The 27,783-nt window shown below is 44.3% G+C and overlaps 1 protein-coding gene across 4 annotated transcripts in view; it reads left to right on the forward strand.

Annotated features, from left to right (window-relative positions):
• Positions 1-27,783, forward strand: part of STIM2 (stromal interaction molecule 2) — a 75,641-nt gene that overhangs the window by 30,894 nt on the left and 16,964 nt on the right. For 3 of the 4 annotated variants that reach the window (XM_064149105.1, XM_064149106.1, XM_064149107.1), the window contains exons 2-5: positions 12,435-12,565; positions 25,071-25,185; positions 26,669-26,780; positions 27,456-27,571. In XM_064149105.1, the coding sequence (XP_064005175.1) occupies positions 12,435-12,565; positions 25,071-25,185; positions 26,669-26,780; positions 27,456-27,571 (474 nt within the window). Of the gene's footprint in view, positions 1-3,865; positions 3,885-12,434; positions 12,566-25,070; positions 25,186-26,668; positions 26,781-27,455; positions 27,572-27,783 lie in introns of those variants that run through there. The other variant, XM_064149108.1, reaches the window with a different exon arrangement.

Consider the following 27,783-nt stretch of genomic DNA (forward strand, 5'->3'; position numbering starts at 1 on the left):
TCACAGTCATAGATGACTTGGGTGATAGCGTCCATGGACAAGTCAATTGACCTATCGCGAGCCCATCGGTATGTTCCATCTCTGCCTTGATGTCCAGATGAGTCATGGGCCCACCGAGCTAAGAACAGCTCACCTCGGTGTTTCCAATCAAGGTCAAGATCAGAGTTGGTATCAACTTGAGCAATCTTAGCAGCTTGGTTGCCTTCTGGTTGTGTTGATGTTCCTCAGTGGCTCTGCTCTTAGGCATGTGTGCATCTACGTGCCGCACCTTCACTGGAGTTCTCTCCAGCCGTGCATCAATGTCCTGCCATAGATCAGTCTCGAAGACTTCCTCAGCAGTTTGGCCCCGCACAATGATGTCGTTGATGAACTGTGCTTCCACCCCTGAGGCCAACAGTTGAACTGGTACTGGTACTCTAGGTGAATGCAAACTGAGGCCTGAGCTCCTTTGCTATGGGAACAGAGAAGAAAGCATTAGGCCACAAAACCTACTTGAAAAAAAGTGCAGGTTGTCTTAAATAGTTCAGTGTTGTGTGTATGGCTCAGCCATGGTCTCAGCTTGCTGCAGGTAAATGCCTGTCATCTTTCCACTCCAGGGTTGTTAATTGTAGCAAGCTGTCTAAGACAGGGTTCAGTTTTGGGCCCCTCACTCAGAGAAGGAAATTTTGCAGTTGGACCAGCTCCACAGAACAGCAGTGGAACTGGTGAAGAGTCTGGAGAACAGGTCTGGTGAGGAACAGCTGAGGGAACTGGGGTTCTTGAATCTGTGGAAGAGGAGGCTGAGGGGAGACCTCATTATTCTCTATAACTCCCTGAAAGGAGATTTGAGGTCTCTTCTCACAAGTCACAACTGATAGGACAAGAGGAAATGGCATCAAGTTACACCAGGGGAGGTTTAGGTTAGACATTACCAAAAATTTCTATACTAAAAGGATTCTCAAAGACTGGAACAGGCTGCCCAGGGAAGTTGTTGAATCCCCATCCCTGGAGGTGTTTAAAGCCATCTAGATATGATGTGGTAGTGGCCCTGGTAGAGTTAGATAATTGTTGGACTTAATGATCTTGTAGGTCTTTTCCAACTCTGTGATTGTATGACTGACTTCAGGTTTTTGAGCTCTCGATTAATTGAGTTTCCTTTTTTCTTTGGTGTGATTTTATGCACAGAAGGTGAGCGCCCAGTGTGTGCTGCCTGCTCTTTCACTGACCACCTTAGCACTCCAGGAATGTATAATGGAAAGCTACACCATTTTTACAGGCCCAGAAACACATTTATCAAAACAGTATCAACCTCTGAGCTAAGCTCTGGTTTATCTTTACGTTCCGTTAAGTGTAAGTTTGGGCAGTAGCATAAGGATAAATTGGTTTTAGGATGTGTGACTATCGTTTCTTTCACATTCTGAAAACGTAATGATTTTTGAACCTGGCTCTTCAGATCTCATTTGCATCAAAGCAGCCAAGGTGAAGGGAACCACGGTCAGTAGATTTGTCAGCCCACTTTATCACTTGGTGAAATTCATCATCAGGAAAATATTTCGCAGCATATTAGTAGGAGCAAAAGTGCCAGTTGTGCAGCCTGGGTGTGAGTGCTGACTGCAGAGGGGTTTGTGTCAGCTCCTGGAAGGAGGACAGTCCTTAACTAGCCAGCAATCTGCACATAAGGTAACAGCACTATTTAAAGAAACTGAGATTCATTTGTACATCCTTCAAATTACTGATCTGGTGAATGGCGCTCAGAGGAAGTGTTTCATTATGGTATGTTTGATGAAATACATCTCTGCACTCGGTGTCTTTCTTGCTGAAAGTATAAACATGCCATGGGGCTGACAAATGTGGTACTCAAATGCTAGAATCTGAACAGATTGTGCATTTCAAAACCAAAATGCCCTGGTGCTAAGCTTCTTTTACTCCGAGTACAATGCAAGGTTTTGGTTGGATCACTCAAATCTGCTCTCTCCAAGTATAAATACACCCTGACAACATGCTGTTACAGGAACTCTGGAGGAACTAAGGATGCTACAGATGGTGCTCACAGAGGATTAAATTTGATGCCTTGGCTGGAACAGTTAATAATCTACGTAGGAGATCAGGTGGTGTAAAAGGCTGGAGTAATTCAGTAATGTCAGCAATGCCATGCCTGCATGCCTGATTCATGGATATAGGAGAGTGAAAACAAATACATCAGAGAGAAAATGAGTGTGATTAAAAGTTTAAAGACATATGCAATTTTATATGAAAATAATGAATCTGACTTCAGTGCACTCCTCTCATTTAGACTTTTACTACATCTCAATTAATTTTTCTGAAAATGTAACAATTTAGGTCTCAAGAGAATCATAGAATCATTAGGTTTGGAAAGACCTTCAAGATCATTGAGTCCAGCTGTAACCCAACCACTAATGCAAATATGCTTTTCGAATCTTAAAACCACATCTGTGAAAATGTCAATGCCTTTTACTAGTTTAAAGTGATTAGAGGTGGTGGAATACTTCTCAGGTGCATCCCCTTAGAGAGGGACTTGGATAGGTTGGATTGATGGGTCACTGTCAATGACATGAGCTTAAATAAGGCCAAATGCCAGGTCCTGTACTTCAGCCACAACAATCCCAAGCAGTGCTACAGGCTTGGAGCAGTGGTGCTGGAAAGCCATCTGCAGAAAGGAACCTGGGGGTTGTAATAGGCAAATAACTCAATATGAGCAAGTAGTCTGCCAGGTGGCAAAGAAAGCCACTGGCATCCTGGCTTGTATTCGAAATGCTCTGTCCAGCAGGGACAGGGAGGTGGTTGTCCCCTCCCTGCTGGTGAGGTCGCACCTTGAGTATTGTGTTCAGTTTTGGACACCTTGTTACAAGAAGGATGTGGAGGTGCTGGAACAAGTGCAGAGGGGGGCAACAAAGCTGGGGAAGGGCCTGGAGAATAAATCTTATGGAGAGCAACTGAGAGAGCTGGGGATGGTTAGTTTGAAAAAGAGGAGGCTGAGAGGAGAGCTCATCACTGTCTACAGCTACCTGAAGGGACACTGTGGAGAGGCTGCTGCTGGACTCTTCTCACAGTCAAGTAGTGATGGAACGTGACGGAATGGCCTCAAGCTGAGACTGGGTGAGTTTAGACTGGATATTAGGAAACATTTTTTCACAAAGGGAGAGGTCAGGGATTGGAATGGGCTGCCCAGGGAGGTGGCTCAGTCAAAAACCCTGGATGTGTTTAAAAGTTTGGATGTGGTGCTTGAGGGTATGGTTTAAGGGTGAACTTTGTAGAGTAGGGATAACAGTTGGACTTGCTGATCCTGAGGGGCTTTTCCTAAATGGAATGTTTCTGTGATTGTGTGATTCCCCCATCCTCTTTTTAATTCCAAGATTGGAACAACCATGTCAGCATTGGAAAATGTTGGTAATCTTTTAAATGAATAGCAATGCTGTCACTCTGGTTATCCAGGGAGGAATTTAGTGGCTCATGCTCTGCATAGGTTTTGAGCCATCTTTGAAGAGAGGTGGGTACAATGAATTTCACTACACAGTTTTGACCAGGAATCTAAAGGTCAGGCTTCCAGATGAGTGCACAGCAGAGGTGGGGAATTCTGAGCAAATGGGGGAGGTTTTCTGTAGAAACTAGTTTACTAGGAGGCTTGTTTTAGAAATCACATGGACGTGTTGCCAGATGTTTGAAGGTCATCTGTAAATTGCTTTCCTAACTTCCTGACCAAATTAGTAAAGTGGCTTAAATGTTCTGCTGTTCTTCCGTAAGAGCTGAGAAATTCCTGGGCAGGTTGAAGGCTGTGATCAGAGACAGACGGCAGCTCTTCCAGCTTCTCTGCTGGGAAGGGGAGAGAGTTACTACAGCAGCAGCAGCAAAGAGCCAGTCAGAGCTGAAATGTTGTCTGTGCTGAGGTGTGTGTGTGTAATGTATTGGTAGTGACTGAGTGTATAAGAACACTCAACTGTAGTTTATTTCACCAGCTTCATTTGTCATCAAAACATTAATTAACTCGAGTTGGTAGCTCAGTCCTGTTTCTTTGATAGCTGTAATCTCTAACACGTGTGGGATACAAAGCAAAAACGCTCTTGCTGCTTTTGTCTGAGTCAAGGGTGTGCTTTTATTGCAGCTGATGTCATGTCATGACTGTTGGGCCTTTTTGAACCTGGGTAAACTTGCTTTTTCTCGGAGCCACTCTAATAGTAGATGTTAACAATTACTGTAATGTGCACAGAGTACATCATACGCTTCTAGAGGTGTGTTAAGTAGTTTTCACTTCCAAATCAAGATACGGGGATGAAAGGTGAGCTTTAAACAGCATTCAAAATTTACCTTCTCGGTCTTGTTATACTGATGCACGTGTGACACTTTCCCGTTGCTGAGAGTAGGGATCAGGGGTCTGGCTTTGTGTTTTAACTGCACATTCCTGTGTATGTGTCCGGAGGTTTGCAAAGTGAGTGTTGTTGAAGTACAAGTGAGGGTGGAAAGAGGAAAAACCAGAATTTTCGATGGCTTGCATAAGCTGTGTCTCCCAGTTTCCTCTCCTCCTGCTTTGTTAGGGTTGGCAGGAATTCCTCTGCTAAATTAGGCTGCTTTGACTATTGTATACAATCATTGTCCAACTTCCTCTTCCCTTCAAACTGCTGCATTGCTCAGGGAGGGTGTGGGAAGGAGATGGAAAAGCCATGAATCCATCTTCTTGATTTTTTTGTTTAGTCAGACAGAGCAGGCTTGTAATTTACTAATTAATTTCCTAACAGCCTAACCAAAGTGTTTATGCCGATGTTTTGTGGTGGCAGAATCATCCTTGACATGATTAGCAGATCCAAATTCCTTTTTAAACAACTGCTGCTGATCTGGGATGGTTGCTTTTAATGCAGTTCAATTAAAGCAGAATTAGATTTGATGTAAAGTTTAATTCTCTAAATAATTCCTCTCTCATACTTTGAGTAAATGTGTTGGGTTGTGTTTTTTTTCTTCCTCTGTTTTCAGATTTGATGTCAAATTTAATTCTCTAATTCCTCTCTCATATTTTGAGTAAATGTGTTGCGTTGTGTTTTTTTCCTTCTTCTTCTGTTTTCAGATTTGATGTCAGATTTCATTCTCTAAATATTTCCTCTCTCATATTTTGAGTAAATGTGTTGGGTTGTGGTTTTTTCCTTCTTCTGTTTTCAGATTTGATGTCAAATTTAATTCTCTCAATAATTCCTCCTATTTTGAGTAAATGTGTTGGGTTGTGTTTTTTTTCCTTTTTCCTCTGATTTCTTTTCTGAAGTTCTTTAGTAGTTTTTTTAAGATAGTTTACAACATTTTGACTGTCTTAACAAGTGACCAAAAAGCCAAGTGTCTGTTGTTGTGCAGTTTGTTGTGAAGCTTTTCATCTAGGAAACTTTAGAAAAGCTTTAATTGAAACCTGTCTGAAGCCTTGACTTTGCTAATGGCAAAGTTTATTTGACTGAATTTCTGCTTTAAGCAACAAACTGTGATTTTAATTTTCTTTTAACATGTGTGTATAAAAGATGAAATTTAAGTTCCTAATTAGACAGCTTTTTTGTGGGTGTGGAGAAAGGAGAGATGAGCTAATGGTGATTTAAGGAAAAATCAAAGCCTTCCTTGCCTCATGAAGTTTCAAGTATCCCTCTGGGGGGAAAAAACAGAATTGATTTGCATCTCTGAAAAGGTACAGAAAATGGACAGCCCTCAGCAGTGCCAAGGCCAAGCCTGACACTGTCCTGCAGAGATCTCTTGTGTACATGTTGAGGCAGCAATGATTTATGTTAAGACTGTTTGAAATACTGAAGGATGGCTAGTGGAACTGAAAACAGTGGTATCAGCATTCGTGGAGCTGAACTGCAGAGTTGTGGTGTGGGTTGGGTTTGGGTTTGGTAACTGAAGGTGTTGCTAGTCATAAAGTGTGGCACATGTATGGTAGCAGGTCTGGGGAGGCAACCAGGGCTGCTGGGTCCAGCTCTGAAGCCCTGCAACACAAGGAGGACCATGAAGATGATCAGAGGGCTCCTCTGCTTTCATGAAGACAGGCTGAGAGGGTGGGAGGTATTTAGCCTGGAGAAGAGAAGGCTCCAGGGAGACCTTAGTGCAGCCTTCCAGGATTTGAAGGGGTTCTAGAACACCTAGAGGGGGACTTTTGACAAAGGCATGGAGTGATGAGGGGTAATGGCTTTAAAATGGAAGAACCTGGATTGAGATGAGACATGAAGAAGGAATTCTTTCCCACGAGAGTGGTGAGGCACTGGAGCAGGTTGTCCAGAGAAGCTGTGGAGGCTCCAAGTCGGGCAGTGTTGAAAACCAGGTTGGCTGGGGGCCTTGAGCGAGCTGATCTAGTGGAAGATGTCTCTGCCTGTGGCAGGGAGCTTGGAGTTAAGTGATCCGTAAGGTCCCTTGCAACCATTCTGTGACTGAAAAACATGCTGCAGCTTGCAGGAGTTTCATCTGCAAGTCTCATCTGCTCTTGCTGTGTGAGCTTCTAGACACAATTTCAGAAGTCACCTGAGATTTCTTTAATTCCCAAATTAACAGGGAATGATGGAAAAGCCTGATGTGAAACTTTGCACATGCTTTGGAGGCAGCGTGGCGCCTTTCTTCACTCTCCGTTAGTGTTACCGCATTTCCCGCTTGAGGGAGCTGATCTAACACCAGTGTTGTGATTAGAGGAGTGGTGTATTCTGCTCTTTTGGTTCAAAATTTGTCGGTTTTGGTTTTGTTTTTTAATTGTTTTGTTTTTTTTTTTTTTTTAGTGGAAAGGTCTGCTGCAATGATGAACTTTATTTTTCACTCCAATAATTTAAAAGAAATGTCACAAATGACATTGTCAAGTTAACTGTTATATCCTGCTCAGCCTACTTGCCATATGGAGGAGTTTAATTATTAAGAGTAGGAGTGATTTGCTTTGGGAGCTTTTAATTGAAAGATTAAATGAAGCTCACTCTGAGGCTGTCTCTTGAAGCATTTGAAGATTTTAATGACACCTTATGTAAGGATTTAAGTTAAAAGCAACCTGTTTGTTGCCTTCACTCTGAAGAGCTGTTTTGAATGTTTTGAACATCTGGTGAAGTTCTTGATAACACTTGTTTTTCTGGCATTTTGGTAATCCCTGCTGCATCTGACACTGGGGTTTGTACACAGGTCTTGCAAAATCCTTGTTCTTTTACAGTGGGCTGTTGGGGGGGGGGGCTTGAATGACATTGAATTGCTGAAGTGTGATGTATTAAAAGTACAGTTTGAAGCACTCCTAATTGGAGTCACAGAATCGTAGAAGTGTTTAGATTGGAAGAGACCTTTAATATAATTCTTTAGAGTAAGGGTGGCGAGACACTGGAGCAGGTTGCCCACGGAGGTTGTGGGAGCCCCTTCCAGTGGAGGTGTTCAAGGCCAGGTTGGATGGAGCCTTGAGCAACCATGGCAGGGCGTTGGAACTAGGTGATCTTGGGAAAGATCCCTTCCAACCCAAACTGTTCTATGAATTATTGAGTCCAACCACCAACCCATCACCACCATGGCCATTAAAGCACGTCTTAAAGTGCCATGTCCATATGTTTCTTGAACATCTTCAGGGATGATGACTCTGTCACCTCCCTGGACAGTCTGTTCCAACGCCTGATGAGGATGCATTTGACAGGGAGTTGGGGGTGTTGTGGCCACCTGCTTCGGCACTGGAGAATGCAAAGAAAGCCTCCTTCTGTCAGCATGGCTGGCTGAAACTCAGTTATTTTGAGCTGAGTGTACGTTCTTGGGAGGCTGACACTCGTGTAGTGCCCGTCTGTTCTGTGAGGCTTCCCTTGATCCCAGATGGCTCCTTGGGAACAAGGAGTTGTAAAGCTAGCAAAGCATGATACACTCTTGGAGTCCTCAGGAAAGGCAAGTCATGGGAATGTGGGGCTGCCATATGTCCATGTAAAGAACGCTTTTCAGCTCTGTGAGGACATCATGTGCTCGCCATGGAGGATGTGGATGGAGCAGCCAGGCTCCAGAGAGCTCAAAGCCCCCGGGCTGCCCTGGGTGTTCTGCTAGGGAAACCAAAGGTACCAGCTTGCTCAGCTTGGATGAGGCCTTGAGCAGAACCTGGTCTAGTGTGATACTGCCCATGGCAGGGGGTTTTAACTAGATGTTCTTGAAGGTCCCTTCCAACACAGGCCATTCTTATGATGCTGTTAACTGTCAGCTCTGGGGGCCTGGTTCCAGAGGTCTCTGGCAGTTACCAAGGTTCCCTGTACGGCCCAAGAGGCTCGTGAAGGCCTGGGGAAGGCTTAAGGCATGGCTTAAGGCATGGATGGTTTGAAGGCCAGGCTAGAGCTGCACATACCTGAGCCAAGGCTGGAGCCTGTGTGTGGGGCTGTGTGTGTGCCAGGCTGGGGGCTCTGTGCTGCGTGTGTGCCAGGCTGGGGGCCGTGTGCTGTGTGCGGGGCTGTGTGTGTGCCAGGCTGGAGGCTGTGTGCGGGGCTGCGTGTGTGCCAGGCTGGGGGCTCTGTGCTGCGTGTGTGCCAGGCTGGGGGCTCTGTGCTGCGTGTGTGCCAGGCTGGAGGCTGTGTGCGGGGCTGTGTGTGTGCCAGGCTGGAGGCTGTGTGCGGGGCTGTGTGTGTGCCAGGCTGGGGGCTCTGTGCTGTGTGTGTGCCAGGCTGGAGGCTGTGTGTGGGGCTGCGTGTGTGCCAGGCTGGAGGCTGTGTGTGGGGCTGCGTGTGTGCCAGGCTGGAGGCCGTGTGTGGGGCTGCGTGTGTGCCAGGCTGGAGGCCGTGTGTGGGGCTGCGTGTGTGCCAGGCTGGAGGCCGTGTGCGGGGCTGTGTGTGTGCCAGGCTGGGGGCTGTGTGCCAGGCTGCCAGCTCATTGGCTCTCAGCAGTCCAGGCACAAGTGTGTTCAGGGCAGATGAAAGACGTGAGAGGCTTTGGAACTCTTTCTGATGCCGTACTCCTAAAATAAGTGCCAGGGTTTGCTGACACGGACACGTGAAAGCAAGGGGCCATTAATCCTCCTCTCTGCTTGTGTTGACAGTGCCACTTGGTGAGGTTCGCTGCCGGTGCCTCAGGAGATGGTCTGGAAAAGCTGGGATTCCGGGAGCTGAGGGGCATCTCAGGCTGGGATTTTTCTTGTCATCTCACTTTTTCATTGGCCTACTGGCAAAAGGTGGGGTGGGGAGAGTGGCAGGAAGGAAAGGAAGGGGAAACCCCAAGGTGCTTGGTGTGACTCCTCCCTTATCCCTGCACACCTCTTGTACTCTGGGCTTGGATAACTCTGCCCAGTTCACAGCCTGGTCTGTGCCCATGCTGCTGTGCAGCTCCCTGCACCGGGGAAGACTTTTGCCTCCGAGGAGTTACTAAGCTACCCAGGGCAAGAGGAGGTTTTCTTCAAAAGCCTCTGCCAAATTGGTTTAGCCACAAATGTTGTATTTAATTTCTTTTTTAGTAATGGACTCCATCTTTACCATGACCAGAACTTCTGAAGCTTCCCTCTTCTGAGCAGCACTGAAAGCTGGGCTGTGCAGTAACCCCTGCCTAGAGTGATGTGTGTGGGGTGTGTGTGCCTCTTGCTCACTTCAGATAAACTTTGTAGAATCAGGGAATGGTTTGTATTGGAAGGGACCTTCAAGATCATGTAGTTCCAACCTCCCTGCCATGCGCAGGGACACCTTCTGCTAGAGCAGGTTGCTCAAGGCCTGCACTTGAACGCCGCCAGGAAGGGGGCATCCACAACCTCCCTGAGCAACCACTTCCATTGGCTCACCACCCTCACTGTAAAGAATGTCTCTTTAGCTTTTTGGTCTCTGCTCTTTGTTAGAGGAGAGACCACATTCTGAGCTGTCAGGTTCACTCCCTGAGTGAGCTTCTTGGTGTCATCTTTGTGCTCTCTTCTGTGCCAGTGATTTTGAACTGAGTATATTTATGACAATGCACCAGGCTAGCAGAGAGAGACCACTCCAGGCCTGAAGTTTGATTTCATCTTAAAGTACCACATAAGGTTTGAAATTCCAGAACATTTTTCATAGGGTGGATTCAAAGTCCAGGGTAAGTTACCAGCCAGTCTTGTTTTGGGGCCTTAGCCTTGTGCTTATGGTGTTTGCTGTGTCTGGAGACTTTCTCTTGGCTGTTGCTTTGGTTAACTGGGGTTGAGAAGTCTCTACCCAGCTAGTATTTATTGAATTCTTATTGCTCTATGAGGCAGGCATACTAGAATCTTCTGCAGAGCTGCAGATGAAGGTTTTGGGTTGCTAGCCCTTCACAGGTATGCTTGTGAGATGCTTTGCGCTTACTCCTTAGACTATGGCTTTGTAATTTATTTTTGTTTAGAAATTGCTCTCTGAAGAAGGGGATGGCAAGTACTGGCAGTCTGGTTGTGCCAGACCTTACCAGTTGAAAATAAACTAGGAGGTAGATCTGCATTCTGTGCAGAGTGGGTTAAGTGGTGTTAGATCTGAGGAGTGGTCTTGCCTCCTGTCTCTCAGTCCCAAAATGAGCAATTGGTACTCCATCACCTCAAGAGAGAGATCAAGTGTTCTTGCAGCCAGCACATGGGACATTTAAAGCACAATGTTTGCTTCTCTCAAGAGGAGCCATAGCTGAAATGGTATTTAGTCCAGTTATCTACCCCAAAAAAAAGGTATTTAAGGTAAATACCTCCTCTTATAAAGAAAGCGATAATGTTCTCAGAGAAAGGCTTTTTGGTTTGAAAAGCTGGGCTTTCAGTGAGCAGAATGGAAAAAACGTCCGAGTGAGTGCTTGCAAGCTGTGAGCACTCTTTATCTGACTTTTTCTTCTGTGTAAGAATGGAACTAAGTAAAAATTATACAAGTTGGAAGTGTTTGAAGGACCTCTTTATCTGTTCTGACAATTGTGCTTGCTTCCAACTTAGAACACAAATCCCCTCTTGCAGTACAAAGATGGTTCTTTTAATATATGACTGTTTAAGTAGTGTTGTACTCTGTTCATGGCTATTGCATTTAAATTATTAGCACTTGTAGGTGATTAACTTGTAAGTGGTTATAATCACTTTGAGATGATCAATTACTATGGCAAGGGAAAGCTCTGCGCCAAGCTCTGTGTTAAAGAGAGAAGAAGTCCTTTAACCCCCACACCGAGACCAATGTTTTTTCATTGCCAGGCAAAAAAACCTCAGGTCCTATCAGCAGCCATTCTTTTTAAATGTGGAATAGAAAGAACAACAGAATCCTACCAACTCAGTTGGTCTCAGAATACTCAGCCAGTTGTTTTTATTGTTGCAAACTCTTGCTCCTATGCACTTCTTTGAGTCTAATTTCTGTATATGCTTCTGTTTTGTCAATTAGATAAATTAGCCTTTAGTAAATTCTGTTGGAAATATAAAAGATGAATGAGTCCTTTGATTATAAGGAGCAAAAATCACTCATCTGATGCCTCAGTTTGTATTTGCGTTGACATGATGGAAGTGGAGTTCAGTTTCTGGGACTGGTCAGTGCCTTTTTACAGTGGCTGCGATGGTGGGAATTCACTGTCTTAGGAAAGCTGAACTTTGACAACATTTGCACAGATTTGCAGATTGCAGTGAGTTTGGAAGGGACCCTCACAGGTCCCTGGAGTCAGCAGAGACACCTTCAACTACATGACCTTCTCCACCTTCTGTTCTCTGACGGTGTCGGTACACCAGAGTTAATGAAATCAGGCGCTGATTAATGTCAGGGTCTCTAAAAGTCCAGTCTTCACTGCTGGTTGATCGTCATGCAGGGCAGAGTTTTTGAGTATTTGGCACGTACCTTGAAGAAGGGAATGAAGAGAGGTGCACAGTCTGTGGTGGTGAGGCAGGGCTTCGGGATGCACACCAATCGTGAGCCTTCAGCAATGAATACAAATGCAAACGTGCTGTTGTGACCTCAGATCCTGTCCGCAGTGACTGTGCTGTCTCTATCAAAGCAGACTGGACTGAGATACCATCCATTATCACTGGCTGAGCTTTCTTGCACCGTGTGCTTGCTTTCCTTCCTCAACCTTCTGCATTCAGTAGCACTGCCTAATTCGATCTTCAGTGTGGCTGCCATACCTTTCCTGTCTGTGGTTGAAGCTGCGATTGTAGGATGTGACAATCCCTTTGCTCCACTGCTGCCTGTTTTGCCTAGGCTTTCAGAAAGGAGCTTTAAAAGTGCAGTGCTTTTATTTGATGTTGCAGTGATATGTTACTAGGGGTGGATGCTAGAAAGAACGCCAAGAGTCAAACTATTCCAGCCTATTCTTTGATTTTCTTTCCTGGATAACAAAACCAAAAGAGACTTCATTCCACACACACTCCCCCTCCCCCCCATCCACTTTTTAAATAGGATTTATTATTTTACAACTAAATTTGAGATCTAAGATCTGGTGGCTGTGTGGAATGCAAGTACACATACAGAAATGGGAGCCCTTTCTCTTGCATGTTAGCTTTATATCCTGGAGTTACAGGAGCTGATATTCCCGCTTTTGTGTTTTGTTTTGTTTCCCCTCCACTTTAGATCCCTGCAGCTCCCTCAGCCCACCGTGCTTCACTGAGGAGGACCGGTTCAGTCTGGAAGCTCTCCGCATGATCCACAAGCAAATGGATGATGACAAAGATGGTGGAATTGAAGTAGATGAAAGTGATGAGGTAGGAAGAGAAACTTTTACTTGTCCATGCGTGAGGCCTGTCTCTTTTCCTCCTCTTTTATATTGCTGCTCTAGTGCTTCAGTAGCCATTGCTGTTTTCCTTACTCCAGCCCTTCCCACAGCCAGGTGTGGCAGGTAAGTAATTTCTAGAATTGTCCAAAATGGACTGCTGTTGCCCACTGCTCCATTCTGATGGGAATTTTTGTGCAATTTTGTGTTTAAACTGCTCTTTTTGTGATTAACATAAGAGTCAAGGAAATGGTGTTGGTTTAGCTGGCAGGGAGGTGACCGACCCCCAGCTGATGTGATCCGCCACCTTTTTAGCTTCTTTGTTCTAAGGCTTCCTTGCTGAAGGCATTCTTGGGCTTTCCTGTTTGCCTTAGAGCTGTTCCAGGCACTTGATGGTGCAAGACAGTACCTGCTCCAGAATAGAAAGCTTTCTTGGGTGGCTTTGCTAACATTTCATGGGCAAATAGCAAGTGTTTCCTCCTGTATGCCAGTGTTAGATGAAGTCCTTGAGGTAGGGAAGGTTATTAAGACCTGCCTGGAGTTGTTTGTGGTTGTGCTTGGATGAACTGGCTAGGTGGGCTCCTGGTGGTCATGGCAAAGGACTTGCCCTTGTGCTTGCTTAACTTTTCCACCAGGATTCTCAGAATTGCTGATTAGGGATGAAAATGTCCACATAACATCATTGGTTCTTGCCACGTTTGCTGTCTGTCAGGTGTCAAAGATGCATGGATGTGGCACTTTGGGTCATGGATTTATATGGTCATGGTGGTCTTGAGTTGATGGTTGGACTTAATGATCTTAGAGGTCTTTTCCAACCAAAAGAGTTCTGTGATTCTAAGAAGGAGAGCAAAGTTGCTCCCTTGTCCTCTGTCCCCTAAAAATGAGGATATTGCCATGAGGTTTTGAAGCCCATTCTCGCTCAAGGTGAGTAGGAGAGTGATCTAGCCCTGATTTTTCTTCCCTTTTTGGTGACATCTCAGGGAAGATTGTTCTCCATGAATGAGTTATTTTTTTAATTGTAAAGTTTAATATGATGCTACTTATTTTTCTCTGTGGCTGTGCAAGCAGTGGCCCTTGTCTGACTGTTACGAATTTTCTGAAGGAATACAGGACAAGAAAGAGATTGGCCCAGAGTGAGATCATGGACCTTTTTAAACTTTGGAGGGAAAAAACCTACCTTGTGCTTGAGGGGAGTGTTGTGGCCAAGCAGTTGAGGAACTGGAAATAGTTCAGCTCTGTCGTCACAGAATGTCTGGTTCCGGTCATTGATGTCTGTGATAGGCAAGGTCCAGTCTGCAAACTGAAACACTGGTGTGGGCTTCCTGAGGAGCATCTCAGCAGGGAGTGATTGTCCTGGCTTGTGCTGCATTTGTTCTATGTGGAAGTTAAGGAAATAAGTATGTAAAGCAAACCAAAACCCAGCAAAAAACAGCAACAAAAAATGCCCCCAACAAAGTTGTCTCACTCCTCTCAAAAACCCAAACAAAAAAACCCACAACGAAACCGAAACACCAATCCCCAAAACACAACCAAAAACAAACCACCAAAAATCTCCCCCAAAATAATAACTAACCAAACCCACCAAGAAACAAACCCTGACATTTCTATACATGGGAAAGTTTTTATTAGTGTCCCAAAGATCTGCCCTGATTTTCACTAGACTCTCTTTATATCTGACCTTAAGTTTCTTCCTGTCCCAGAGCGGTGTTGAGATAAATCCAAGCAACAGCAACTGCTCTGGAAGGCTGCTAGAGGAATTGAAATTAGAACAGTTTGTTATAGCTGCGTAATGAGGAATGAGTAAAATGTATGTACAAACCATTACTGAGTTCAGAGTACCTGACAGAAACATGTCCCTTTTCTCTGCCAACTCATTTTTAATAATGGAATAAATATTTGATCATAACCCCAAAAAAACCCTTTTTTTCCCTGCCTGTAGTTTCCATACAAAACACTGATGAATATGGATTTCCAGGGAGTGCTTTCTTCCAAGACAGGAAAATCAAACCTGAAATTAATGAGAAACACAATTTAATTGCAAATCCAAGGAATGATCTCTTACTGCATCCTTACTACAACGTTCACAGCTGGCTTCCAGTAGCAGAGTTCTATTGTCATCTGATGGCAGTAGCTCTGAATATGCACTAAACATATCCTAATCCATGCTTTTTCAAACCCAGGGGTTTGTTTTGTTCTGTCACAGTGAGTGATGATGGCCGATTAAGTAAAAAAGGCTTTCCTAGAAGTAAAGCTGATCTGCAGTTCACTCCTGGGAGAGCAGCACATTGAGTGTGATGATTGGCAGAAAAAGGTGGCAAAGACCAGTAAATTTCTGCTGATTAACCACCACTGGAGCCATGGAACAAATTCCAAGTGATTAGTTACACCAAGAAAGAAAGTTCTTGTAAATAAGTTATTTTGAGAGGGGAAGGTAACAAGAGCTAAAGATGTAGCTTTATTTATTTTAACTCTCTTAATTTGCTAATCCATCTGAGAACTCCCAGCAGCAGTTACAGATACTTCATCTACATGCTGTTATTTTTCCTGATGTTCCTCATGCCATATTTTGTCTTGCAGTTTGATTTTCCTCTGTGAAATTATCTCACACAAAATAATTCTGTAGAGAGCTTCCCTAGGATAGAAAAGAGTCTGAACTGCTACAAGAAACTTTTCTTTCCTTCTGCCCCCCTCCCCCCCCTCCCCAATTGTGTGACACTGCAAGCCTTTTGAATCTCCCTTGTGTGGACTGGAAAGAAGCTTATCTTTGACCTTGAGGAATCTGATGTGGGGAAACTTGATCTAAATTTTTAGCATGAGATTCATTACTCATGGAAACACATGAGGGATTTGGTGGGAGTCCTCTAAGGAGGGTAGAGGGGCTCTGGTCTGAGCCTGGGCTGGTTAGATAGGTTTTTGATCTTATTTTTGGTCTGCCAGCCAAGGTTAAATGGTAAAACTTAAGAGTTTGTCTTGGGTTCAGCTCTTAAACCAAGACAGAGATTTATAAAAATGGAAAAACTTGAACTTTTAAATGTACTAGAAGATGCTTTACTAATTCTAATTACAAAATACTGGGGGTAGGAGGAGGGAGGGAAGGAGCTTTTTGTCAGAACTACTCGCGTTTGCAGTCAAGTTTCACATAATTGTAGCACTTGCCCTGAATTTTCAGTGTAGAATGATGTACTTCAGTACAAGCATAACAAGAACATAAAAGGGTTAGATAATAAATTTGTGTTTATAATTTGGAATATGCTTTACTCTGTAGTTACTAATTGCTGTGAAGTAGGCTCTCACAGTATGAAAAACAGAGAGCATGGTAGAACACAGAGGAGGAAAAAGGAAGGATGTGGGAAAAGACACTGCTTACTGTCAGGGCAAGCTGATGTGATTTTTTTTTTCTACCCAGTCTATGTTCTGCTACTGTCACTTTGTTATTAACATACAGAAGAACGATTTTTCACTTTATTATTAACACACAGAACATGGCAGTTTAAGCTGACTCAAAGGGGTTGGCTTTAAAGGGGTCACTGGAAGGAGAACCTTTAGCTCAGGATGGTTTCCGTGGTGTGGTGGGAGGTTGTCTGCCTCAGGAAGCATCTGCTGCACCATGTGTGCAGGACCTGAAGAGACAGAAGCAGTAAGACATAGCCTGTGCTCACTATTTCCATAGTTTTTTACTGTTTCCTGAGAGGCACTCTCTCTAGATCCTTCATCAGTCCATTTCCCTAAGGAACAGTGCTGTGGAAATAGAAGTTGTCGGGTTTTAAATATTAGTACCTGTGTGTCTAGTGTCACATCCAGCTAATGACACCAATTTACAGCTGTGAGTACAGATCTTACTCTTTTTCTCTTTCTATTTTTTTTAAATTAATGCAGTTGCAGAATTATTTAACAAAAAAACCTCACTCCAGGGAAGGTTGGACTCGATGATCTTTAGAGATCTTCTCCAACCAAAGCAATTCTGAGATTCTCCTCCCACCCCGCTGCAGCCACCAAAAATCAGAAATGACAAAAAACGCTGGGGAGATGAAGGGATTGCAGTACTGAGAGCACAAAACAGGGAGTGGCTTTTAACAGTGTGATCAAAGCAGGTAGAACCTCAGAGGCGACAGGCAGAAGTGTCTTAACTTCGACTGTTGTCTGGAGGCAAGGGTCAAGAAGAATCGAGCTTTAGTGGCCTCTAACAGAGAGCATGATTGTCTCCTGCACGGTGACCAAAGCAGAAAAAGCAGCTAGCATGGTTTCATGGAGAGAACAGCATTTGGGCTCCAGTGAGCTTAACAGGAGCAGGATGCTTGACAGTCCAAGAGCTTCCTTTGAAGTGACCATTTCTAAAAGGATAAGCTCAGGAAAGCTGTTTGTGGAGGGCGCCAGGGCATATTTGCATCCAAATTGCAAATAATCCGGGGCAGGTGGAACAAGCGTCCTGTCTTGAGAGAGTACTCTGTGATGTTTGGGAGTCTGAAAAAAGGAACGAAGTCAGGGGAAGAATCCAGGAGGAAATAAGAATGGTGAAGATGCGGCTCCAGTGTAAACAACGCAGTTAAAAATAAGCAGCTGATCCAATTGGGGTGAGTTCAGCAAACCCTCCTGAAATGGTGATTAAGAGGGCTACAGTAAAGGAGAACCAGTTCACAGGATCACAGGATGTCAGGACTCGATGATCTCCTTGAGTCCCTTCCAAACCCTGATATCCTGTGATTCTATGATCAGGAGATCATCAAGTCCAATCCCCCTGCCAGAGCAGGACCATACTATCTAGCTTAGGTCACAGAGAAACACATCCAGATGGGCCTTGAAAATCTCCAGAGAAGGAGACTCCACAACTTCTCTGGGGAGCCTGTTCCAGTGCTCTGTGACCCTTAAAGAAGTTCTATCTCATATTGAGGTGGAACCTCTTGTGCTGCAACTTACATCCATTGCTCCTTGTCCAGTTCATGCTCTTAGCACTTGTGTTTATCATGTAATTAATTTGTTGGTCATATTCTCGTTTCGTTATGCTTCCATTCTTTTAGCAATAAAGTGGTGCTGGCATCTTTGCAGCACAGGCTATTTTACAAACTTGTTAGGGGAATCTGGGGAAATAATGTGGTAACTTCTCAGTGTGAAATGGTGCTGGAGTGGAAGCTGGCTGTGCAGTTTGTGCAGAGAGGAGCTGGTGGGCCTTTTTGGTTTTTTAATTTTGTAAGATATCTAAAAAAATAAAAGTGAGTGAAATAAGATTTACTAGTTTTAGAGTAGAGACATCTTAGCACTCCTGGAGAATAAAAACGTGGAGAGAGGAGGTCAAGGGAGCTGGGGGTGTGCAGCCTGCAGAAGAGGAGGCTCAGAAGCGACTGCATTGCTGTCTACAACTACCTGAAGGGAGGCTGTAGCCAGGTGGGAGTTGGACTCTTCTCCCAGGCAATCAGCAACAGAACAAGGGGACACAGTCTCAAGTTGTGCCAGGGGAGGTCTAGGCTGGATGTTAGGAGGAAGCTCTTCCCAGAGAGAGTGATTGGCATTGGAATGGGCTGCCCAGGGAGGTGGTGGAGGCACCATCCCTGGAGGTGTTCAAGAAGAGACTGGCTGAGGCACTCGGTGCCACGGTCTAGTTGACTGGCTAGGGCTGGGTGCTAGGTTGGACTGGATGATCTTGGAGGTCTCTTCCAACCTGGTTGATTCTATGGTTCTAAGAAGCCACCTGGGAGGAGCAGCTCCTTCTGCAAGGTCCATAATACTGCTGGAACTGGGCAGCTGAGGTTTAGATCTGTTTGCACCATCACACTGAAGGTGTTTATTCCTGAAATTCCAGATAAGGGTGAAAATAGGAGGAGGAGATGGCTTACAGGTTGTTTTTTGGCAAATCTGGTGTTTGCTGACATCATCTACTGAGTGTTTTTTGGATTGAATTGAGGGGAAGGAGGGGGAGAGGTGATGCCTGCATCATCTGATGGTTGGAATCGACCTTAGAGGTCTTTTCCAACTGAAACAATTCTGTGATGATGATTATTTCAGTAATTAGTTCTGGACAGCAGGAAGTGCTAAATGCTTTGGGCAAGACGGCAAGAAAATCCATGACAGGAAATTCCGAGGAAGTGAATCCAACAAGGTGGTGTGGAACTCCCATTTTCAGTGTGTGCATTTTGAATATCAGAAGCAGAAAGTGAAAAAAAAACATTTTTGGGACTGAATATTGAACTTGGGATGGCTCTAAGTGAACAGCCCTTCCGTGGCTTAACAAAAACAAATGTAGGCACAGAGATTTATCTTCCTTTGGGGTGTGTATGTCTTGAAGTACAAGAGTTAGCAGAAGGTTTTGAGTGAAGGGGAAGTACAGCAATGTGTGGAACAGATGTTAAAAGATAGTAGATGGTGTAGTTGAAAAGGCTGATCTCTTTGTTTACTGCCTCTTGGGACTGCTAAATTTCAGGAACCTACCCCAGGTGTTAAAGTTTCAGCTGGGAGAGGTTCTGCTATACACAGAGTTCCTTCTTCGTGCTGATGTCTGCAAATGCACACTCAGCAAGACAGTGAATACTCTTTTTAAAGTTACCTTGGCATTCTGGTTACATCCTTTTGATTTATGTAATAAAGATCCTTGAGCTGGTGCTCACCTTTGTATAAAATGGTCTGCAACTCAGTCTCCTCTGCCTGGGCAGGAGAGACCTGCTGCAGTGAGGCACAAACTGGGAACATTTTCACTGCTTTGCATGAAACTGGGATGGCTTCTGAGCCTGTTTTACATCCAGCTGGGCAAGAACCTGCTACCAACACTGACCTTTCAAATGAGTGCTTTGAGCTTCCTGACCAACTCAGCGACCATTTCCCCCCACCAAAGCTATTGAATTGGTTTAATTCTCTTACTTTATTGTAGATCTAGTACATATGTGTTGTTTGTTTTTCTTTCTGTTTTGTTTATTTATTTGGGTTTTTGGTGTGTGTTTTGGTTTTGTTGTGGCTGGTGGTGGTTTTTTGGATGTGTTTTTGTTTGGTTGTAGGGTTTGTTGTTCCCCCCCCCGAGTTTTATCATTCATCTGCTAGTGTATTTGTCCCTAGGCACAGTGTCTTTTAGCCTCTTGAAGTTCTGCAAGTAGCTCTAACAGTCCACAGAGCCTGTGTTTTCAGAGTAGAGTAGGAAGGAGCCAGGTCATATCTGAAAACATGAATCATAGAATGATTTGGGTTGAAAGGGACTTTAAAGGTATCTGTTTCCAACCCTCCCACCATGGGCAGGGACACCTCCCACCAGACCAGGTTGCTCTAGGCCTCATGCAGTGTGACCTTGAACACCTCCAGGGAGTGGGCATCCACAGCCTCCCTGGGTAACTTTTCCAGTGTCTCACCTCCCTTACTGTAAAGAATTTCTTCCTGATCTTCAGTCTAAATCTCCCCTGTTCCAGCTCAAAGCCATATACAGCTGTACCGGTGCAGAGCAGCCCTTTGGAGAGGCAGCCTTTGTGATCGTGGCCATGGTTGCATGGGAACATGCTCCAAGGTGATTTGGATCAGATCCACCTCATGCCTTGCCTCCTTGGAGCTACTTAATCTAATAATGAGCTGTCTGCTCCTGTTTCTGTAGCACTGCAAGCATTCAGACCTGCCACAGGGAAATGTCCCCCTGAGATTTCTGTCCTGGCTGTGAAGAGGTTGCAAAGTGGACTTTGCTATACAATAGATACAGTTTTCAGCTGCAGTAATCCTTTTGCAGTACAGTTTGTGGCTTAGTTAAGGTAGACCTGTAACACTTTGGCCACAGCCTACATTCTTCCAGTAATATTTGTATTAGGCTTGCACACGTTCCTGATTTTACCATGGAACCTTTAGAAGCTGTTTCTATAGAGCAGGCATCTGTGAACATTGTCCTACCTGGCAGTTTCACTTTGGCCAACTTCTCTTGTTATTTTGTTTCAGTGATAACTTAATGCTTCTGGAATCATAGAATCCAAACTGGTTTGGGTTGGTAGAGACCTTCAGGGTCATCCAGTTCCAACCCCCTGCCACGGGCTACTGCCATGATCGTACTAGATCAGCTTGCTCAAGGTCTCATCCAACCTGCCTTTGAACACTGCCATGCTTGTAGCTTCTGTGGGCAGCATGTTGCAGTGTCTTCCCACCCTTTCAGGGAAGAGTTTCTTCCTCATGTGTCATCCCAATCCATTTTCTGGTTTGAAGCCATCACTAACTATAGTGTGTTGTCTCTTAAAAGTGCAGTTGCTGTCCTGACTCACCAAGTGTGACACTGCAGGAGAGGATGTACCAAAGGCTTTCTGACCATGCTGTGCCTGGAGGTGGGATTACAGGAAAACTGGTGCAGATTCTCTTCTGAAGGCATAGCACTGTTTAAGGACTAGATGCTCAAGGAAGCCAGGATTCCTTAGCCAGAAGATGTTACTAATTGCTCCTGAAGTAAACTTGTCAGTTAAAGGGGCTATTTTAAGTTGATGAAACTGGAAATCATAAACTTGAACCCTCAGCCAGAGCAGAATGTAAACATGGATATAAACACAGCATGGGAGCACTTCCTGCAGGCAGGGAGCTGTACTTGATTTTTCAACTGCTAAAGGATGCCATTGTTCATTTTTCTTTCAGGGAGCAGGAATTTCTTGCAGCTTTTATATTTCAACTTTTTGTGGTGCTGCAAGTGCTGTTAGTCACCAAGTGCTCTCTCTCCATTTAGAGCATCTTCATTCCTCTTTGTGAAGGATTGGATTTTTTTTGCTTGGCTTTTGTTTGTATGTTTGTGTGGTTTTGTGGTGGTTGTGGTGCTTGTTTCAGGCTTTTGGTTGTGAGTTGGCTGGATTTTAGCAGATGTTAGGGTACTAAAGGCTTAGTAAAAAGAAGGTTTTGACACACTTGACCTTAGAGGTCGTTGCCAGGGCTCCATAATTTCCTGTCCCCTCCATGAAGGAGAACGTTTCCCCTCCAGCTATTACCCTGCAGAACCTTGGATTTAGAGGTGTGAGACACAGAATCAGAGAATGCATTGGGTTAGAAGGGACCCTCAAAGGGCATCTTGTCCAACACTCTTGCAGTCAGCAGGGGTATCTCCAACTAGAAGCAAGTTGACCTTGAACACATCCAGTGATTTGGCCTCAATCTCATCTCTGGGCAACCTGTTCCAGTATTTCTTTGTAGAGGCACAGTTCATGATACTTTGGGGATCAAAAGTGCAGTTTTCAGTCTAGGTGTGGTGGTTTTTTTGTTCTCTGCTTGTTTTTGAAGTAACTCATTTGACAAATTACTGTATGTTTTTGTTTGTTTCATGTAGTTTTTGAGTATCTTATCTGCTGCCTTCTTGGTTTCAGCTTTGTAGTCTTTAAAAGGCCTTCTTTCTCTCTTAATTATGTTGGCCAAGATAATCCTTAGATATTTTCTGTTGGAGCTTATTCTTTTAACCTCCCTATTTAGAGTTATTTTTCTAACCTTTTCTTTGTATACTTAATGACCAGGGCAACAGAAGAGAGATTAGCTGCCATGACAAGGAACAAAAAAAAAATCCTCTCACTTAACCAGAGTTGTTCTGTGTTTAAGAGTTTCTTCAAGATAGGACACAATTCTCATTCTTAAAGGAGAACTTCCATAGAAGGCCAGTTTTGAAACGAAGGTCTTTTAAACAAATGAAAGATGTTTGGTGATGTTCTATTTTTTTTCATTAGCAAATGTGTTCTCTCTTTAGAACTCAATGACCCCTTTCTAGCTCTCCCAGTTGTAATTTTAGTGTTGTGACCCTCTGGTATCAGAGGACCTCTCTGAGGAAGAGAAGTCTGCCACCCTCTTCTCTTGGGAAATCCTGTGCTTGAACCTGTGATTTGTTTCTTCTATTCGTGATTAAATTTTACATACACACGCAGAGTCTTATTCTACAGGAGGTGGAGTTCAGCAGCATGCTGAAAAGGTGGATGGTTGCCTTAACTCTTGCTCCCTCTGCGGGTTCTGCAGCACAACGACAAGGAACTGCAAGTTTTCGTAGATGCAGAGAGAGGGTGGTTTGGGTTGGAAGGGACTTTGAAGATCATCTAGTTCCATGAGGTGCTGTTTGCATTGCTTCTCTGGCTGCCAGGATAAGCTGTGTCCATCCCATTTCCAAAATCAGAATGCTTTCTTAGTGCTTTGGAGTGAGATGATGGAGCACCTTACGGCTTTTCCTCTGTAGCAGTTGGCATCCTCATCTTTGTTCCCAGCCCTGCATGTATTCCTGCTAACAGCATATCAGATCTTCCTTGGCAGAACCTGTAACTGCTCAAGTGTCCTTATCCTACAGTATTTAAAAACCTAAAAACCTTTGTTGACAACTAGAGTTAGAAAAAAGCAAGTTTTTTCCTGTGAGCAAAACTCACCTGAGGTATGAGTTTGAGCTGAGAAGATACAAAATGTACTGAAACCTTTGGACACTGGAATGGGCTGCCTGGGGAGGTGGTGGAGTCGCCGTCCCTGGGGCACTTCAAGGCAAGGTTGGACGTGGCACTTGGTGCCATGGTCTAGCCTTGAGCTCTGTGGTAAAGGGTTGGACTTGATGATCTGTGAGGTCTCTTCCAACCCTGATGATACTGTGATGCTGTGATACTTTATATGTAGAACCATCAAAAAACCCTAGAATGGTTCAGGTTGGAAAAGACCTTCACGATCATCTAGTTCCATCTCCCTGCCATGGGCAAGAGACACCTACCTGACAACGTTGTTCACGGCCTCATTCCACTTGGCCTTGAACACCTCCAGGGAGGGGGCCTCCACAGTCTCCTTGGACAACCTTTTCAGTGTCTCACCACCCTCATGGGGAAGAATTTCCTCCTCATGTCTCATCTCAATCCAGCTTCCTTGAGTTTGAAACTATCACTCCTCATCTGTGCTTTTGTCAAAAGTCCGTTTCCATCTCTCTCCAGCCCCCTTCAGATCCTGGAAGGCTTGTGGGTCTCCCTGGGGCCTTCTGTTCTCCAGTGTGAACAAGCCAAGCTCTCTGTCTGTTTTCATAGAGGAGATGTTCTAGCCCTCAGATCATTTTTGTGCCCTCCTCTGGACCTCCTCCAACAGCTCCATGTCCTCCTTGTGTCCACGCTCTACATTCCATTCTTTGCAAACTCCCATCAGTCTGCAATGGTTATTTTTAAAACAAATGTCCATGCCTGATGTTCAGAGGCTGCACTTCAACTTGGAAAGGCTTAGAGACATTAGGAAGTGAGATAGGTTTTGTTTCTCTTCTTGTTTGGTTCCTTCAGTTTAGACTTTATTAGAGTGGAAACAAGTAAGATAATCTGCCTTTGGCTGCACATTTTGTTATCTGTGGAGTTTACGAGGTCCATGGTGGTTTGGTGGGTTTCAGCTGGACTGTGCAGCAGACTGGACTGTGCAATGTGCAGCAGAAGTTCTGCAGTATCTAGATACAGCTGCAGCAGTTAGTCCTCCTTGGCTTGTTGTGTTCTAATAAGGGAGGTCTTCTGCAGTGCATCCCTTGACTTTCCTTATGGTGATGATATGAGCAGCCACATCCAAAGCTGAGTTTTAAGTTAGCGGTTGTGACTATCTGTAGTTGTTTTTGCTTGAGCAGCTTTATCCTTCAGGAGCTGCAGTGAGTAAGCAATCTGCTGTGGAAGAGCACTTGGCTTTCATGCTAGCTTTCTGGTCTCCACCCACAAAGACTGCTTGTGCTGTGCTTTTAGGGACATTCCTAAGGGAGGTTTCCACTATCCATGGGAGATGTTTGCTAACCAGAATTCCAACTTCTCTAGGCCTGTATGAAATAAAAATGGGTTTTAATGTTCCATGCTGTTTGTGTTGTATGCATTTGGATAACCTGTGGGTAGTGGCTTGTGAAAGACTGATAAAGGCAAGATGTGACTGCAGAGCTTCCTTCTTGTCTTGTTGACTGAAAGGCAAGGTGTGACACGGGCTTTCTGCTAATTACTGAGAGTGAAACAGCCTTGTGTCATGCTTCTGTGCTTGGAGTGGAACCACTGAAGAGTCATTAGCAAGGAAAAATTGGCCTTAAGATGCCTTCTGTGTTTTAATTTGATGAAATACAAGTCAAATTTTTGTTGTCTAATCAAAAGACTTTAATAATCTTTAGCCAACACCTTTCTCTCATCCCTCAAGCATTTAACTGGTATAGCAGGATCCAGGTGTTACTCATCCAGAAAGGACGGGCATGTTTTCAAGTCTTACCTGGTCTTGTCTCCAAGGAGGTGAAGGTGGTTAAATGTAATGCTGCATACGTCTGAAAACCTGCATGGTGCATTCTTGTAATCTGGGTGAATCTGGGCCACAGCGATGGTATTGTTAAACCTGGAGTGCTAGCAGCTGCACCTTCAGCATCTCTAGGGTTGAATGATGGTGAAAAATCAAATCCTTTAAGGGTATTTAATTTGCTTGCTGAGGTTTTGATGTGGTCAGTCTCCAGGAATTGTGGGGCTTGCATGGGGAAGAGATCATAAAGGTTCTCTGCGTGCTTTCCATGTAGGTTCTATTTAGAAGTTGTTGTTTTAGTGTTTAGCATTTCAGCTGATGTTTTCCCTTTTCTGCAGTTTCTGAGGGAAGATATGCAGTACAAGGATGCCTCTAACAAGCACAGTCATCTGCACAGAGAAGACAAACACATCACCATTGAGGATCTCTGGAGACGCTGGAAAACGTCTGAAGGTGGGTAAAGCAGAAGAGCTGGAAGTGCTGGTGGCTTTTGAAATAGACACCAATTCAGCAGTTTTCCCTCCAAGTAGTTTAGAGTAGTAAATGAATGATCTCTTGGAAGCATGTTCTGACTCTGGTACTGCTGTTCCTAGGTGTGTGTAAACCCGATTAATCACTGTTTAGTCCAGCTGCTGTCAATTTCCTCTTTAGATGTCTGGAATGTTAGAGTTGTCAGGGGAAAAATGCTTCACTTTTCTTCCCGACCCCGTTCAGAAGGGGTTGTACTGATAGTGACCTTACAGAGATCTAAGAGATTGGTATTAGTCAAACAGCTAAAAGTGGTACCAAAAAGAGAGTGAAAGTAGGAACGTCCTGTTGGTTCAATTCTGAGAATGTGAGAAGTCATCAAAGTGCAGTCCGAGATAATGCCTTGGGTAAGTGCTTGCCGTGCAGGAAACACCTGTGTTTTAAACAGTGGAGTTTAGCCTCATCTCTTCAAATACTCTGTAAATGCTTCTTAGTCACCAAAGGTCTTGTTCAGTGCAAGCATTGCAACTCGATTATCAGAGAAAGGGATCTTCCTGCAATTGGTCATCTAACTTGGGGGAGCAGCTCTTCAGAAGGTTAGGCTGCAGTAATACCAGAAGTACCTGATGTGTTTGGTGTTTGTCTCTTTGGTCCATCTTTCTTGGCTGTAGTGAGCAGTGTGAGTAACTCTCGGAATATTTGAGGGGAGTACCTGGCCCTTACTCTGTCTGCTTCTAATGGCTTTATGTGCAGAGGAAACTAAGGAAGTACCTTAGAATGAGTGTCCCAGGCAGCATGAACACTGACTTGTTGACTGCAGAGGGTGTGAAGCCCCTCTTATAATCACCTATTCCATTTAATAATGAGTAACATGGAAAATACTGTAGCAATACTGGATACAATACAGCTGATGGAGGTACGTTTGAGATTTCAGCGTTTGCCTGTTAACTTTCTGCTGCCTTTAAATATTTTCTTTCAGTCTCCTCTCTTCTGCTCCCATTCTGTGGGAGCAGGCATGAAGCTCTAAGAAGATTGTTTTGCAAACAAGTTAAGCCACCATCCTGGGATTGATCTTGGGACCTTGCCTTAGATGGCTCCAGCACCTGCTGGCCTCTGCTGAGTTTTGCAGGAACAGCAAAGACAAAAGGCTTGTGGCTGAGATCATTTGAAGCAAATAAGTCACAAGATACCATCCTGACTTTAAAGCAACATGCTAAATTATTCCATGGAATTTTTAATAAAGAGATGTTTCTGTTGGTTCCATACTTGTTTGTTTGCAGGTTTCCTGAGAGATACCAGGAGAAAAGGACAATGCCAGAATCACCTTGGTGAATCTTAGAGCTGATTTTTCTACGGCTATGTTTGACTAAATACTCTTGCTCACTGTAACCTGGTTTTCTGCTGCTTCTCTGTGTGCCTTACTATTGTTACAAAAATTACAGGTAATTAAACTGCCTTTTTCTTTCAGTTCATAACTGGACTCAAGAGGACACTCTTCAGTGGCTGTCAGAGTTCGTTGAACTGCCCCAATATGAGAAGAACTTTAGAGACAGCAATGTCAATGGAACAACACTTCCCAGGTGAACCCTTCTTCTGGATTAGTTTCAATTAGTGGGGAAAAAAAAAATCCCAACCTAGACCCCTAGTTTAATGTTTTAGTCTGCATGTGGGAACAGCTGTGTGCACCTAAAGTCCACCACGATGTGGTTGACTGGAAGAAAAGATAACCCTCTTTGCTCTGCCAAAATACATAGAAGTGCTTCTTGCCACTCCTTTTCTCTTAGCTTTCTTTCTTGCCTCCTTTTTCTGTCAAAATACTTGGAAATGCTTTTTGCCAGTCCTTTTCTCTTAGCTTGCTTTCTTGCAGTTTAAGCTCTTGTTGATCATCACACAATTCTGTATGGTAACGATCTTCCTTTTGAACAGCATCCAATCCATTGAGTAGGTACACACCACAGACTGCCTGCAGAAGCCCTTTTCTTGAGCATAACCATTACATTTGCATGTATTTTAGTGTCACAGCTCTACAAATACACCATTACCTGGATTGATTCCATGGTTGTTCCAGAAAAAAAAGACCAGGAAGATGATTTGATGTTCTTTCTTTGCCAAGTGCCAATACTTTATTTACTGCCCTCGTGTTCTGTGTCTCACTCCAGCTGCTTAGCTTAACTATGGGAAGTGCTGTTGATGTATTCCTTTCCAGTTTGAACATAGCATGTAGAAAAGGTAACCCTTTGTCTCCTCATTAACAGGATAGCAGTCAATGAACATGCTTTCATGATCTCTCACCTGAAAATAATCGACCGGAGCCACAGGCAGAAGCTTCAGCTGAAAGCCTTGGATGTTGTGCTGTTTGGGCCCCTCACACGTTAGTAACCCGACGGAGCTTTTGTTGTATCTCTCATTTGTGGGAATTCAGCAGAGGATATTTTCAGTGATTGATGCTGTAGCAAGACAGTTCGTTTTGTGGATGTGCTCTGTAGAACTGGGCTGTGAATTCAAAAAGCTAATCAAGGTGCTGGGATCAGGACAAGGGTTCAATTCTCAGTGTAAGCTGCTGTAGAAATTCTGACATGACCC

The sequence above is a fragment of the Pogoniulus pusillus genome, chromosome 9 (assembly GCF_015220805.1).
Source record: "Pogoniulus pusillus isolate bPogPus1 chromosome 9, bPogPus1.pri, whole genome shotgun sequence".
NCBI classification, from domain to species: domain Eukaryota; kingdom Metazoa; phylum Chordata; class Aves; order Piciformes; family Lybiidae; genus Pogoniulus; species Pogoniulus pusillus.